At 39.2% G+C, this 16,409-nt stretch overlaps 1 protein-coding gene across 8 annotated transcripts in view; it reads left to right on the forward strand.

Annotated features, from left to right (window-relative positions):
- The window catches only part of MBTD1 (mbt domain containing 1), a 67,238-nt gene extending 51,454 nt beyond the window's left edge, over nucleotides 1-15,784 (forward strand). For 7 of the 8 annotated variants that reach the window (XM_044248651.1, XM_044248653.1, XM_044248648.1 and 4 more), the window contains 5 exons: nucleotides 3,795-3,942; nucleotides 4,821-4,903; nucleotides 5,384-5,618; nucleotides 6,114-6,191; nucleotides 14,609-15,783. In XM_044248651.1, the coding sequence (XP_044104586.1) occupies nucleotides 3,795-3,942; nucleotides 4,821-4,903; nucleotides 5,384-5,618; nucleotides 6,114-6,191; nucleotides 14,609-14,727 (663 nt within the window). In that variant the 3' untranslated portion in view covers nucleotides 14,728-15,783. Of the gene's footprint in view, nucleotides 1-3,794; nucleotides 3,943-4,820; nucleotides 4,904-5,383; nucleotides 5,619-6,113; nucleotides 6,192-14,608 lie in introns of all 8 variants that reach the window. The other variant, XM_044248654.1, reaches the window with a different exon arrangement.
- Nucleotides 15,785-16,409: the final 625 nt, after the last annotated feature.

The raw sequence follows: 16,409 nt of genomic DNA on the forward strand, positions 1-16,409 counted from the left end.
TAAGTGCCTACCCATCCCTGTTCTCATTTCATCAGTCTGCTGGGGGGCCCTAGTATTGACTTTTTTTTTTTTTTTTGAGTCCCCAGGTAATTGTCCATTATAGCCATGGTTAAGAAGCACCTATCAGAATCTGCTTATATAAGAGTATAGCTCGAATTGTTATTTGCATTTCAACCCAGTTTAAAGCCTTGAGCCAAAAGAACTAAAAACAGTAATGATTGCTGCCATGTCCCAGGCTCAAGATCACACAGCTAGAGGAGACCTGCTCCGAGCTTTTGTTCTTCTCTTTACCTGACTAGTGATCAGAATCACCCAGTATTATTTAGAACAGATCTCTGGGGCACCTGGGTGGCTTAGTTGGTTAAGTATCCAACTCTTGGTTTCAGACCATGATCTCAAGGTCATGAGATTCAGAGATCGTGATCTCTGGGTCGCATCAGGCTCCATGCTCAGCATGGAACCTGCTTGAGGTTCTTCGCCTCTGCCCCGCCCCCACACGCATGCACTCTTGCTCTCAAAATCTTTAAAAAAAAAAAAAAAAAAAAAGATTACCTTTAAAAATAAATAAATAAATAATAGATTTCCATGACCTACTCCAGACTACTCAGTCAGAATCACAAGAAGTATTACACACAATAATGTATTTGTTTTAAAAAGATACAGTTCTTGGGGCGCCTGGGTGGCTCAGTGGGTTAAGCCTCTGCCTTCGGCTCAGGTCATGATCCCAGGGTCCTGGGATCGAGCCCCGCAACGGGCTCTCTGCTCAGCAGGGAGCCTGCCTCCACCTCTGTCTCTGCCTACCTCTCTGCCCACTAGTGATTTCTGTCTGTCAAATAAATAAATAAAATCTTTAAAAATATATATATATACAGTTCTCTAGGTGATTCTGTTAATCAGGTTTGGGAACCAGTGCCATTGTACCATGCTCTGTTGCGTGAAATGAGAATGAAGTGTCCAATGAGTATAGCATCAGACTTCACTCAGGAATTGCTTAGTTAATACTCAGCTGTGCTAGGTTTGGTCTGGGCTCTAAAAAGCTTACAGTCTTGTAAAATAAGGTAAGATACATGAAGAGAAGTTTGTTTGAGGATCTACTCTAACTTAAGAAAGGTACACAGTACTGATGGAATTCAAATAAAGGAGAGATCACATAGTCTCAGAGGAATCAGGGAAAACTCTATAGAAGAGGTGAAAACATCACCTTGAGCGTTGGGAGAAACAGCCCTGCAGAGATGCAGGGAGGAAACTGTTGTGGAAAGAGGATGTGACCAAAAGCATCAAGATAGGAAAGCACAAGCCAGGTTTGGAAGAGACAGGTCATTCACACGGTACACATCAAATGAGTTGCACTGAGGTGCGCCTGAGTGGCTGAGTAGGTTGAGCGTCCGACTCTTGATTCTGGCTCAGGTCGTGATCCTCAGGATCATGAGATCAAGGCTCGTGTTGGGCTCCACAGGCGGAACCTGCTTAAGATTCTCCCTCTCCCTCTGTTCCTTTCCTCCCCTGTGAACCTGCTGCTCTGCCTGCCCCCTCCCCCAAAAATACAGGTTGTGCTGAGTATTCTGGCTGAAGCTTCTGTTTCATAAGGAACAGAAACCCACTCAAGTTAGCTTTAGGAAAGTTACCCTGAGGCCAGGGCAGTCTCATAGACATGCAAGGATGCAGGATGAGAACTGGAAAGCCATAAACCCAGTGCAGTTCTCTCCACCTCTCAGGGCCTCTGTCCCACCTCTTCTCTGCTCTTTCACTTTTGTGGGTGGCTTCTGCCCACTCAGTCCCATGTGTGGCTGCTGGCTCCACTCTCTGTGACAGGCTTCCAGCTCCAGCTCCAGCCCATGACTTGACAGTAGTTTGATCCTAATCCCCAGAGAGAGTCTAGCTGAGCCCAGCTTGGTCCTCTAAGGTTAGGTACTAGTCCCCACTCTGGTCAGCTGTAGTTAGAAAAGGGGAAAGGAATCCTATGGGAGTGAGGGTAGCCCTTTCCAAAGGTGTAGGCAAGGCTGTTAAACTCAAAGAGGAAGTTCACTGGGTACATATCCAACATAGTAGAAACAACTAGGAAAAAGGGCACTTTGGGATAGAAACTAAAAGATAATGTGGAACCAGGAGAGGCAGGCTTTGTTTTGGTTTTTCTTTTTTTTAAGATTTTATTTATTTATTTGAGAGAGGGATAGACATGAGCCGGTAGGGGAGCGGGGGTGCCATGGCCATGGGAGACAGAGAAGAAGGCTCTGCATTGAACAGGGAGCTCAGTGCAGGGCTCAGTCCTGATGCAGGGCTCGATCCCAGGATGCTGGGATCACTACTTGAGCTGAAGGCAGACACTTAACCAACTGAGCCACCCAGACACCCAGTCATGCAGGCTTTGAATGTGTGGTCAGGCTCTCTGAGCTTTCTCTGGTGAACAGCTATGTTGGAAGAGCTTCCTGATGTGAACAGAGGTCATGCCAATGAAATGTTAAACTGTGTAAGACGGGAACTGACAAAGAGGAAGGCTGAAAGCAATTCTCATACCGTGTAGTGGAAAGAGAGTTGATGGCACAGATAGAAGAACTAACTTTAGGAGGAGTCATGAGACCTGGTGCTTGCTCACCTTTAAAGCTGGTTTTGACACCCTGCATGGACCCTCAGAGGGTGTGTTTAGCACACAGGGAAAAGGCAGGACTAAGACCCTGCAAAGGACACAAACTTCCAGCAGACCTGGAGAGGAGTTGTGGACGTGGAGGTTGATTACTGAAACAATGTGTGTAGGTGACATCGCCAAAACAGAAAAGGTCCAAGATCAGAAATGTAAGGGTTGGAGGTAAAAGGACAGCACCAACAGGAACAGGTAGTAGACTGTATGTAATGAGAGTCTGGGAGAAAACGTTTCAGAAAGTTGATAGTAGTCAGCAGGTGAGGGAAAATACGTCAGGGACACTGAGGTTTGAGGAGGGTGCGAGTTGGAGGAAAGGTACTTGGTCATCCTCTGGTCAGACTTGGTCACTGGTGATTTTAGCATTTTAGTAGGATCAGGACAAACCAGACTGCAAAGACACATAGTATTTACCTGCAAGTGGGTCTTTAGGTGAAGTGTCTAGGAGTTCATCTTACTATTCTTGTACCTTTTCCGTGTTTCAAAACAAAGTATCTTTAATAGCTTAAGTGTAATGGAAATTGGGAGACATTAGAAGATAAGAAATAGTGTTTTTGGAGCAAAGTACCAGCAGTAATAGGACAAGATGGAAAAGTTTGTCTTGGGGTGTAGGGTACCACGTCTTAAAAGAGAGGTGCAAAAAAAGGAATATGGGAACCCTTGCACAGGGTGACCTTAGCTTCTGTTAGAAAGGAACATGAGTGTGTGTAGCATAAGAGAGTTGAGCAGAGGCTTGACGAAGCTGGAAAAGGTTTGGGAAAACTCCTTTGTGTGCTAAATCAGAAGAAAGAAGTAAAGCTATGATGAATGGGACTTCAAAGCTCACCGAGACAGGACAGTTAAATTGGAGACGAACACTCAGCCCTGTTTCATGGGGCCACAGCAGCCAGCACTTTAGCCACTGGCAAAGGCACAATTTGTCCTAGACCTCTGAAGTCACTTCTATGTAACCCTGCTTTTGTTCTGGTACACACTGCAATCTACAGAGGTTTTTCATTATCATTTCAGTTAGTAACATAATTCAGTGAAGAAGCGTTTTTCACTTTGAAGAGACCATTATGTAATAGATTTTCCTTTCTCTTAGAATGTCAGTTTAAAGGGTTGCTTTTATAATAGTAGTACCTAATTTCACATACTTGGAATTCTCTTAATTTGAAAGGTGCTGGCTGATGGATTCCTGATGATTGGGATCGATGGCTCAGAAGCAGCAGATGGATCTGACTGGTTCTGTTATCATGCAACCTCCCCTTCTATTTTCCCTGTTGGTTTCTGTGAAATTAACATGATTGAACTTACTCCACCTAGAGGTACTTCATCCTAATATGTACACTGGGTCTTCATCCTTGCCTTCTTTTTACATGGTATCTATTGACGTCATTTAACCCAGCCCTGGATTTGGTGCTGTGTGAACCTATGATACGTGTTATGTGTAGATAAACATGCATATACGCAAGAGGTGTGGGGTGCTCTGAAAATTTAAAGCACTGTATTCTAGCTAGCTTTAATAAATTATATTAGTATAGAATTTTTCCTGAACATCTATACATTTTATAATATGAATTGGTATTCTCCAAGCCCTATTGAGATGATGAGATAGGTAATTGCACACATAAACTTTTGTTAAAAATAGCTACAGGCTAAAGCCTTTGAGGGAAAGCAAGTTTCCATCTTTAGAGTATCATGTGACTCTGGGAAAAAAAAAAAAAAAGAGGCATACCCTTAAATATCTCTCAAGGCTTAACCAGTGTCTTTCCTAATTTCAGTATCAGAGCCTTGGGTTTTTCTCTTAAGAAAAGAAGGGGGGAAAACTAAAACAGAGGTCTGTAAAAATAGTATTTCCCCAACCAATTTTCTTTCTTGGAAAGACAGAAAAGTATGACTGTGAAGTATGAAATGCTAGATTGTCCTAAGTCTAGGATTTTAAATGCAAAATTCTGGAACTCTTGTGGTAGACAGGAGAGAGACACTTTTGAATTAGGTGAGAAGGTGCACCTATGTCTGTCTAGAAATGAAAGAAAATCCTTATAACATGGAGGAATGGTTGCATTTGAATATATTAGAGCAAGAGTTTATTATATAATCTAAAATCTGAGCTCTCAGTGTATACTAAGTTAACTTTTTATCTACATTTTAATCTTTCGCTAATTTTAAATGAACTGCTAGTTAAATGAGGTATGTTTTTCAGGTTACACAAAACTTCCTTTTAAATGGTTTGACTACCTCAGGGAAACTGGCTCCATTGCAGCACCAGTAAAACTATTTAATAAGGTAAGTTGAAATAATGGCATAATAATTATGTGGAGTTTTTTTGATGCCTCGCAAATGCAAATCACTGTTGATCAAAGTGTCTTTGCTTTGTATTAGAATTTATTAATGGAGATTAACATAAACAAATATACAGTAATAAAACAATATATTTTCTTTACCTAGGATATGAAGCTCGTTTTCAAAGTTGACTTCATTTTTAATCTGAGTAAAACAGAAATGAATACGTTTTCCAACTAGTTTCTTATGTAACTTCACCTTCATGTGTTTTTTTTTTTAATTTTAAATTTTTTTATTAACATATAATGGATTATTCACCTTCATATGTTTTAATAATTAAAGAATTTTTTAGGATTTTTTTGTTTGTTTAAATTGGGTTATTTGGTTACGTTGCTTTCCCCCCCCAACCCCCATTTCTTGGTGATAGTGGACTCATGCTGCCTTCTTTTCACCGGTGGTAATGTTTTGCTTCTTCTATGTCAGGATGTTCCAAATCACGGATTTCGTGTAGGAATGAAATTAGAAGCAGTAGATCTCATGGAGCCACGGTTAATATGTGTAGCCACAGTAACTCGAATTATTCATCGTCTCTTGAGGATACACTTTGACGGATGGGAAGAAGAGTACGATCAGTGGGTAGACTGTGAGTCCCCTGACCTCTATCCTGTAGGGTGGTGTCAGTTAACTGGATATCAGCTACAGCCTCCGGCTTCACAGTGTAAGTTGGTATACAGAAAAGGTGTCCTTTTGTAAAAATCAGCAATTCTCCAGAGGACTGTTTCACATAAGTCATCTTGTGAGCTCACAGGACAAGAATATACCTTTGTCTGATTGGTTGCCAGGTAAGATCTTAAGACGGAACAACGCTATCACTCAGACCATGGGTACCACAGCAGTGTGAACCCAGTAGCCAGTTAAATAATGACTCTAGACAGAAAGACCATAGTAAGAGCAGCCGCCAATTGCAGCTGGACTTGTGTTAACGAGTTTGAAATGATGGGCTACGGTGTATTTTACAGAATAAGTGCTTACTGAATCAGTAATGGAATCTCTCTGGTATCATGGGTTTTACAGGAACATGCACCCTTATTTTCTAAGCATCATGTACTTTTATAAGCATAATGGTTTTGGTAAAGATAATTCGTCTAAGTTGCATCTAGAGATGTGTGCTCGGAGTGCTTATCTGGTACCAATTTTCCCTTTTATTTTTCAGCGTCAAGAGAAAGCCAATCAGGTTCTTCAAAACAGAAGAAAAAGGCTAAGTCCCAGCAATACAAAGGACATAAGAAAAGTGGGTCACCACATGGTGTTTATATACATTTCCTAAGCTGTTAACCAGTTGGGGTCACAGCATTCTCACACAGAAACTAACATCCCTTGTGAGAGCCGGTGACTGTGCATTATGTATTTTGCTTAAAGGTGCAGTATGCCATAAAAGGCAAACCTCAGTAATGAGAAACACTTCTATTTTAGTGGGCAGGAAAAATGATAAGGGGAGCACTTGAGATTTACAGTGACTTAGAGCCTAAGAAGCCCATCCTTACAAATCAAAACTCTCCTTCTAGAATAAGATTTTATAAGAAATTCAAGTTGGTGGCTAGCAAAGTCCTAAATTTTTTTTTCTAAATATGCTATCTGTATTATTTTTTACCTTACGATGAATGGTTATTGGCATTAATAGTCAAAATAATATAGACTCTATTGATAGCCCTTAATTTTTACTCTTTTAACATCTTTTCTCCCCCCACATAGGAAGCCACAGGTTTTTCTCTTCATGACACACCTCATGGACTGTTTCATTCTGAGATAAGATTTTTTTTTTTTTTAGATTATTTTTATATAAAGATACTTTCGAAAGCAAAGAGTACATTTGAGGGTTAAAATTAAAACATATTTTTCCAGCTGACTTGCCATATGTTCAGATAAGTTTTAATCTGTCTCATTAACCACCAAGAGACTGAAGCAGCATGAAGAATGAAACATACCCTTACTTTCTGATTATAGTCACTTGTTTTATAGTTGCTGTTTTTTTTCCCACTGGGGGACAAAAAACTTCTGCCAGCCACTACCATGGTGCTCTCGTGTCCTTCCAGCATGAAATTACGTCCACCTCAACCCTGATAACCTCCAGGCCTTTCTCTCACTCTTTCTTTTATATCAGAGATACAGGCCTCCCATTTGTCCAGTTGCTTTTCCCACTAGCTGCTTGTCAGGTTCGATACTCACCTGAAAGAACTCTAGAGAACATTGCCAGGCAGGCAGATCGAAGCAATCCCCATGCCTCCAGAAACAAGGAGGAAGAATTCACATGGAGACTTTGTCAGTGAACTAACCATAGCACACATGGTCACTGAGCTTTCTTTGAGGTTGGATAGCACAGACTGTGTTAGCCCGCCTTTTCACTTTCTGTTGGGCAAGACCGAGATTCAGAATTTTCTTTCCAAGATGTTGAATTAAGAACATTATTATTATATGACATATTCTTTAGAAATAATTTCTGAGCATTGGGTACACATGCCTCCCTGACATTCACATGCCTCCCTCAGTGTGACTTTTGTGGGTTTGTTTCCACCTTAAGGGGTTTAATGATTTTGAATTCATTGGGCCAGGGACATGGGAAGAAGTATGAAACTAAAGAAATGATAGTATCAATATGCCAGTTTATAGGGACATTTAATGGTACCACATTTCTTGATAAGCTGGGGAAATGAATTTATGTGTAAATATACTGTGTTCTTTAACTGTAATGTTTTGTAAGAGCTCTTAATATTATGGCATCATCTCGTGCCTTTAAATAGTCCTTTGGGCATAGGAAGGAAAAGGACAGTAAGCCCACAGTCCCTTATTAGAAACCCTTGGGACCAGATGTGTTTTGGAATTCAGAATTCTTCAGATTTTAGGAAAGTACAGCGTAGCATATATTACATAACACCCCTTCCAGACTCTGGCACATTTTCTGAAGCAAAATATATGTAAATGTTTACATTAAATGGGCCAAATAAAGATTAAAAAGAGTATCACCAAGTGAGGTCTGGTTTTGTTGCCAGAGTTTTATAGGAAAACTGAATTTTAGAATTGAGGTTAAGGAATTCCAGTGCCATATGAGTGAAGAAGCAGCAGTCTGCATTGTAACTCCCTGTTTCCTTTATTGTTTTTGTATAACTCACCAGGTAGTTCATTAGACATTTTTCCTGCAAAACTTGACTTGCCCAAATAGGAAAGAATTTGGGGTCCATAAATGTAATTTAACCATTGCATGCAGTATCATTAGCAGATCAGCCACAGACTCTTCTCTTTTTAAGTTTGCTCACAGATTATTGTATTCGGGCTCTTTGGTTTCATCTTCTGGCTCCTCAGTCTTTTTGTACTCAAAATCATCCATTGGTGTGTTCTTTGGTAGTGTTGCTTTTTGTTTAGTTGTTTTGCATTTTGTTTTGTTTTATTTTGTTTTAGCAGAAATAGTTGATTGGCTTCATTGTTCTAGCTTGTTTTGCAGTGATCTGTGTTCATGCTACAAAGGGATAATCATTGACCAGTGCTTTTGAATAACGATAGTGTTCTGCCAAGAGAATCAGATAGACAGTTGCGTGCGTGTGTCTGTTCAATATGAAAAGCCTTATTTTTTTCAAGGTTTGGTAATTCTAGAGCCAGAAACCCAGCACACTAATTTCTGAACCATCTTTAGGGGACTGTCAGAAGCAGTAGAGAGCTGGAGATCCTTCTTGGAGTTTTACCTCTGAGTGTGTCATACATTAGGAAAAGTCTAAATGATTTGCTGCATGTGATTTTGGTTCAGCAGTTGAGTGTTGAATGTATACTCACTACTGGCTTTAGTCTCCAGACCATTTTACAGAAGAATACTGTCTGACTTAGATTTATCTTTTAGTCCTGATTTCGTGAAGCTTAATTTCTGATTGCTCTTGCTTTGATCGTTCATATACTCTGGAAGAAAACAGATACAATTTATAGTCCCAGAGGTATGTAAGTATCCTTCAGCTTTCAGCCTGACTAACGCAATATGTTGGCTCAGTATTTGCAAAGTTTAGAATATTTTTTGCTGGTGAAAGCATTGTATAAATCTTCAAAGGCTTATATTTGCTTATGAAACTATGACCAAAAGGTGTTTCAAAAGAAATTAGATTGCTTAAGTACTTGCAGGCAACAAGCTTTAAATTTTAGAAATGCTTTTCAGAGTAAGAATTGTGTTTTCTAAAAGACTGGATTGTAATCCGAAAGGTAGAAGAGCACATTTCATATCAGTAAATCCTGCCACCTAGATAATACATTTATTCAGCCATTTAATTCTCCCCAAAAGCCAATCCTTTCACCTTATATGGCAGTGAAATGCAACCCAACAAGTAGGGTTTTAAAACTTTCTCTCTCTCCCATTGGATTTTCAGCCTCCTTCAAGGTAAAATTTTCTTGAAGGAAGTTAGCCTGCTATTCTCCACACCAAATGTTCTAGGTGATTCATTTTGCTTTGTTGTATTTTATTTCATTTTATTTTTTTAAGATTTTGTTTTTAAGTAAAAAAACTTAAACTGCGAGTTCAGCCCTACATGCGGCCAGAACTCAACAGCCCTGAGGTCAAGGTGGTTGCTACCTGAAGTCATGGTGTGCTCCACGGACTGGACCAGCCAGGTGCCCCACTTCGTTGTATTTTAAGTTGATGTAAGAGTCGGGAGCCAGGATCCCCAGGCTCTCAGAGACCAGAAGTAATCTCCCCCATCATTCACCCTGAACATACACCCCCACATGTACACACCCTCACAGTCCTTGTTTCCAGAAATACAGACCTTGCATAGTCGGTTCTCTTTCCAGAGTATCCTATGCAACACAGTCTTTCCTAGTTATAATGCACTTTTCTTACCACACATGTAAGTAAAAGCTTACTTTAGTTTGACTTGATATTTAGAGAGGAAGATGCCAGTTGGGAAGAAGCCTGTCAGTTTGTCGAGCCTGCCCATGACAGGTGGGGTGCGGAGGAGCTTCTCTGGTGACGAAGAGTTGACTCCTCCTCCATATCGAACCCTTCCAGCACAGACAGCCCCAGAGGCCTTCCCACCTCCCAGCACTAGCCGAGAGTTCAGTCCCAGCCTCAAAACAGGTAATAGTCCCCTCCGCACCACAGGTACTACAGGGGTTGAAAGTCTGGGCAGGGCGGTGGGAGACAAAGCATGGTCTGGCATGACAGATGCTGACTCATTAAATTTTTCTTTTTTTTTCTTTTTTTTTTTTCTTTTTTTCCAACTAAAAACTTCATCTTCACTAGTCCTTGGGAGTCACTTCACTGAAGGTGAATCATCAGGGAGGGATTTTTATTTTCTTTTAAACCACTTCTTGAGCCTCACATGAAGGTAAAGCTCATCGTTTCAGTTGGTGGAATTGTGAGACAACTTGTACTGTTCATGGTTTCATTAAAATAGTTGAACATTTTCCATTGCAGAATTCCGTGTGGTGTGCCCTGGGGGAGAAGGACACCATGAGGGATCAGCCTGATTAATCAGACTCAAAGATGAGGCTTTTCATCTCTCACTCACTAGGAAGGGTGTGTTTTGTGTTCCTGTGGAATTTGGGGTCTGGTGGTAACACTGTGACCACCACTATAGTTGAATAACATGAACTTGGACCTAAATTCTTGTATAATTTTGGTGTTGAATTTGAGTAAAATTTATTCCCATAACTTCATGTTTCTGTATTTACACCGATTCAGTAAGTGACATTTAATTTGAATTTAATTGATCTGGCCAAGCTAGTACATTGTAAGGAAAACTGCAAAAGGTTTAGCCCTTCGTAGTTGCTGAGAGCAAATGTGTTTATCATAGAGTACCCGAGAGGCTTCACTTGCTTGTGATGAACTTCAGGAGTGAGTCGGGAGAGACGGCTTCGTTGCCTGAGTCCTACAGGCCTTGGCATGTGTTCTGCTGTATCCTACCTGTTGCTACTCCGTGGTTTTATTCAGTCGGCGGTCTTCACAATGCCTTTGTGTGTTGGAAACCCTGATGGGACTTGATACCTAGCTCTGTTTTCTTCTTCTTCCTCTGTTTGATAATGCCTTTATGTCTGAAGTTTGTGGGGGTTTTGGCTTTTGTGGGGTGTTTTTGGCTTTTTTTTGTGGGTGTGGATTTTGGTTTTGTTTTATTTTGTGGGAGGAGGTGGGGGGGGGGCTTTTGCCTTTTGTTGTTTAGCTTTTGCCTCCCTACCAGTGTATTGGGTCATCTTCATCCTTCCTAGTCTGTCTCTCTGAAGATCACTCTGATATCCTTATATCTAGAGGAAATTACTATGCCTTTTTTGTATTTAAAAAAATAGACTAGGACTGCAAACTTAAGTTTATCTGCTCCTCAATGGAAAAACGTTCAAAGTCTAAAGAACATTTCAGTTTCTCTTGTTTGTCTCTCTGACTTTGTTTTTGTACTTGTTATTTATGACATACTCTTCTTCAACCTAAGTCATTAACTATAGATATTGTGAGCTCTGAATATGTTTGAATTTTTATTGGGTGTTAGGTGTTTTCTTTAAGCATTGGACTAACTTAGGTGTGTGTCAGGTTCTGTGAGAGGTTACTGATTCATGTAAAATAGAACTTCTAGGATTGGCAAGACCCAAGAACTCAGAGTAGACGCGTGGGATGGAAACCAGGGGGTCTCCTACTTGATGCCCTTCTTCCACCAGTGTCTGTAGTGCCGCCTCAGCTGGGGGCACATCTCTTGGGACATGGTGTGATCTTTCTCTGCTGAAAGTGTGTGGGGACTACATTCCTGTCTTAACTACCTGAAAGCTGTAGTTTGATTAACCACTGAGACTTTATTATTTCTGGACTTCCCTAGCTAGGAAAATATGATTTCCATTAGCTTCTCTCTTGAGATGTTAGTGAGTAGAGCCCACAAAGTGACTTCCTTTTAAAAAACGGCGCTCGGGAGATGCACTTGCATGGAAGTTGGCATCTGGCCACAGGGTCTATTTTATTTCATCCATCATTCATTGAGAATAAGGCCTGGAAAAGAGAAATGATTAGCCTGAAGACACCAGACAGGCTTTATTTTAGGTTCCATGAAAACAGTGAAACTTTGCATGAAAGCATTCTACATCTGAGTGAACGGTTTCACCTTTATCTTAAGTTACTTTATTTTAAGCACATTGTTTCCATATTTTAACATGTATAGAAGCATAATCCAGAAATTCATTGTTAATAGTAAATGCAAATAGTTTCAGAACTGTTTAGAATCTCAGCTTACCTTTCTTACATTTCAAAAAAACAAAAAACAAAGTAACATCGGTTTGAATGGAACGCGTTTGGTCTTGAAGCACCCAAGTTCTTTTCTCATTCATGTAGCCATCTGACCATCCTATAATAAGATACTGTTTCAACCAACCTTTTATCGTGGGTACTGCACCTTTAATGAACTTGGGGTTTTTCTTTCCCATGTTTTTATTTTCACAGCATTGCTCAAATGTCCTTAACAATTAATGTGTGTTGGTTAGATTTGAAAGATAACTAGTATATACTTGATACTCTCCATAAAAGTATTTTTAATTTTTTTTTTTTTTTTACAAAGAAAAGAACTGCACAGTCTTGTTTGCTTTGAGTTTCAACAGTCTGATTCGTGTTTGTTTTGTTGTTATTATAGGCATAGTGTATTCGCTTTTCTGTCTTTGGGCTATGAAGTTTCTTAACACCATTACCAAAACAAGTACCAAAGTAAAATGAAATGAATTGACATCTCTCAAAAGAGTATTATTTAAATTATTGAGTAAGGTGTCAAAGACCTTAAGATTTCTTTTTAAAGTAACCTCTACAGCCACTGTGGGGCTTGAACTCACAACCCTGAGATTAAGAGTTGCATGCTCTGCGGACTGAGCTGGCCAGGCACCCCAGAAACCACTATTTTTGGAACTAATCTTTTATAACTAAGATCAGGACGGAAAATATTTTTCCATGACCGTACTGTTTAACTCTAAAAGTGTAACCATTTTAGGGTACCTGGGGGGCTCAGTTGGTCAAGTGTCTGCCTTTGGCTCAGGTCATGATCAAGGGTCCTGGCATGGAGTCCCACATCGGGCTCCCTGCTCTGCAGTGGGTCTGTTTCTCCCTCTCCCCCTCACTTGTGTGTGCATGAGCCACGCTCTCACTTTCTCGGAAAAGTAAGTAAAATCTTTAAAAATAAGAAAGTGAAACTGTAACCATTTTAATATGGTTCCACATGGTGACACTGTCTAGTTAGTACTTCATGAAAACTTAGCTCACTATTTATCTAAATACTCTGAGTCCTAATTCTTCTCATAAATTGAACTTTTTTCTGTATAAGCAGTTCCCAGTTTACATCCCGTGTATGTGCTCATCCTGTCTTTCCAATTTCCAAGAAATTGGAAAAGGAAACTAGCCCTGCTCACCACGGGATTAGATTCCAATCAGCGTCACTGTTAGCGTGCTGGATCACCCATCCTTTCAATTATTTGGAATTTGACCAGCTCAGTTTTGGTTAAACAGTAACATTTTTAAGAAACCTGGACACGTCTCTGAGAGGTTGGTAGTTAGATAATTTTTTATTTAAAAAGTAGGGACGTAGATAGGAAAATCTCAGAATTAAACAGCCTGAAGTTTTTGCCCAAGTCTACTGCTGGGCCCCCCAAAGAAGAAATTTCTCTTTCTCATCATCTTTGCCCTCCCTCCTCTCCCTAAGGATTCTGACTAACTAGCATGACTTCAGTGGCTGCAAAGAAATCTAAGCCCCACTGAAAATATTAGAAACTGAGAAACTGGAGAAGAAAAAAAAAGAAGGAAACTAGAAAACAGTTGTCCACAGAAGACCCCCTGATACATGACCTGTTTATAAATTGAGGACTGCCTATACTGTTGGGTTTGTGCTCAGTGGGTGAAGCATGCTATTCTTAATCTCAGGGTCAAGAGTTCAAGCCCCCTGTGGGGTGTGGAACCTACTTAAAATTTGGGGGAAAAAAAGAAAAAAGGAAGTCCTCAGATAAGGACTCCGGCAGTACTGCTATTAGGTGATGCCATTGGCAGTGTTCACTGTTTTGCACCAGTGATTTTCTCATTGCCAATGTCAGACAAGTTTCGTTTTGCCTAAAATGATTACTCAATTTTTCCAATGATTTTAGTTTTAATACAGGTGATCTAATATCAGTTATCATTTGTCTTTATAAATATGTAAATTATATATATACATAATACCCATCTTATAGATGATAGAAATCTTTGTATTATTTATAAGTACTATTTTAATATTATCAAATTTATATCTTTTTTTCTATAGGGAGTCTTTTTAGTAAAGGTACTCCTTGGAAATAATAAGACTGCATTGAAGTCCTATTTATTGGGTTGTTACTCATTTTAAATATTATAATTCAGAATAATGTGAGAAATTTATCATTGCTGTATAGACCTTGACATAAAAGTGAATACTACACTGTAAGAGAAATTCTAATTGTTCTCGCCAAATTAGTGCTATGATCTTGACTATTTCATTGAAGATGTCTGTCGTGCAGTATCTTATAGTTCCTTTATGGAACTTTCCTTAACTGCTGATATACTTTGAAAATTGAAATGAATTAAATGTTCCTACTTTGGGGGGTTAATTTTTAGAGCTATCGAAGACATGTAAAGTTGGTGGAACCTGAAGACTGAAAGTAATCTGCATTTTCTAGAAAAGCTTAATAACATCACATACATTTATCCCTTTCATGCAGTGACTACATTGCAGCTGAAGGAGGAGTTGATAGACGGAGAGGATTATAATTTCCTCCAAGGAGCATCTGATCAGGAAAGCAATGGCTCTGCCAACTTCTACATCAAACAAGAGCCCTGAGAGGGCTCCAAAACTGAGGGCGGGAGGGGAAGAATTTTACACAGGACTGATTTATAATCCCTCGAGCTGTACAGCGGGGCTATTCTACTGGGACATTTTGCTAAACATAGAAAATTTCAGTTCCAGATTTTTCAGGTGGGTGGGGAAACTATTTTAGTCGTGGGGGGAAATTTTTCAATTTATAAAGATGGACAATTTTTGTGTTGTATTTGAAGCTTTTGAAAGAATTTTGTAATATTTTCCAAGTTTGGATTTATGTGCATTGTTAACAACTGAAATTCTAACTTTTTGGTAAGATTAAAGTTTAGGTAGCAGGATTGAAGGAAATGATTTAAGAAGGATATAGTTGTAAATGCAAATGAACTGTCATTACAAATGAACCTTTTTTGGTACCTGTTGGGAAATTTTTGGGATTTTAGAAGTTAGGCCAGTCACATCTCCAGCTTCCTTTGCTGCAGAAATATGCAACTGAGCCCCCCTCTCGTGGAGGGTTCATCACCACATAGATCATGGAAGGGGAATTAAATCCGCTTGGTGGCATTTTGTTGTAGCCCATTTTAAATGTTTGTACAGAAATGTTTTTCATTCTGTGAAAATTTATTTGGAGTTCTATATGAAACTGGAAGAACTCTGATACTTTTATATGTTCTCTTTTAATTAAAAAATGATTAAAATTATCCTAACACTAAAGTGTTAAACTGGAATGGTTAACCAGATGAACAGGATCTCAGTGTACACGTTGAGGGGTTGGGGAAAGTATAATATTGTCCTTCGTTCGTTTTCTTTTCCTTACTAAAAGGCACCCCACAAGAGGGATTCTAATCCGTTCTCTGCCATTTCCCTCCATCTGTTAGATAATACTTAATATAACCACACCCCAAAACAGATGTTCTTCTGTATAACCAGTAGAATCAAATCAAAAATTGTTTAAAGCCAAAAATCAGTTTAGAATTCAAAATCATTCCAGCTCTGCTTTTAACTATCCTGGCTTTGTTTAAAAAAAAAAAAAAAAACTAATTTGAAAGAGAATTTAATTTTCTTAAAATTCCATATATATATAGGTATATATATATATTATGTATATAATATATATATATAATGAATTGTCTTTTAATTGTATTCAAAATTAATTTTAACAGTAATAACTGATTTGGACCATTTCAAACATTCCCTACTTTAAAATTCACATGGCTTCCTTTAAAAAACAAAAGGATACAAGGGTAAATTGGTGAAAGGTTTGCTCTCTGCATTTTTCTAACTTTCTGAGTTGTGACTGAATGAGAGAGCTCTAGCGTTTACCAGTGAGGTTCATAAACTAAACTCTCAGGAATTAATTGCATCTGTTCTAGAAGTGCTTCTGGGTCTTAGCCTGGCCTCTTCAGAGTGGTAACATTGACCATCTCCTCTGGAATATAGGTAGGGCTAATTAGAAATTAATCAAAATGATTAACCTCTAAAGTCCTTCAGCCTATGGAATGCTTTAAAAAAAATGGTAATGGAAAGCCCCAGGAGACCATTTTAGGTAAGATTTTTGTTTGAATTTTAAAATGCATAGAACATTAAAAACCAGCAATTTATTTTCTAAAATATTGCTCTACTTTTGGGAATAATAGCATTGGTAATACGCACAGGTTTACCTCATTCTATGCAAGAGGGGTTAATAACATAAGGTTTTGTAGTTG

This window comes from Neovison vison, chromosome 5 (assembly GCF_020171115.1).
Source record: "Neovison vison isolate M4711 chromosome 5, ASM_NN_V1, whole genome shotgun sequence".
NCBI classification, from domain to species: Eukaryota; Metazoa; Chordata; class Mammalia; order Carnivora; family Mustelidae; genus Neogale; species Neogale vison.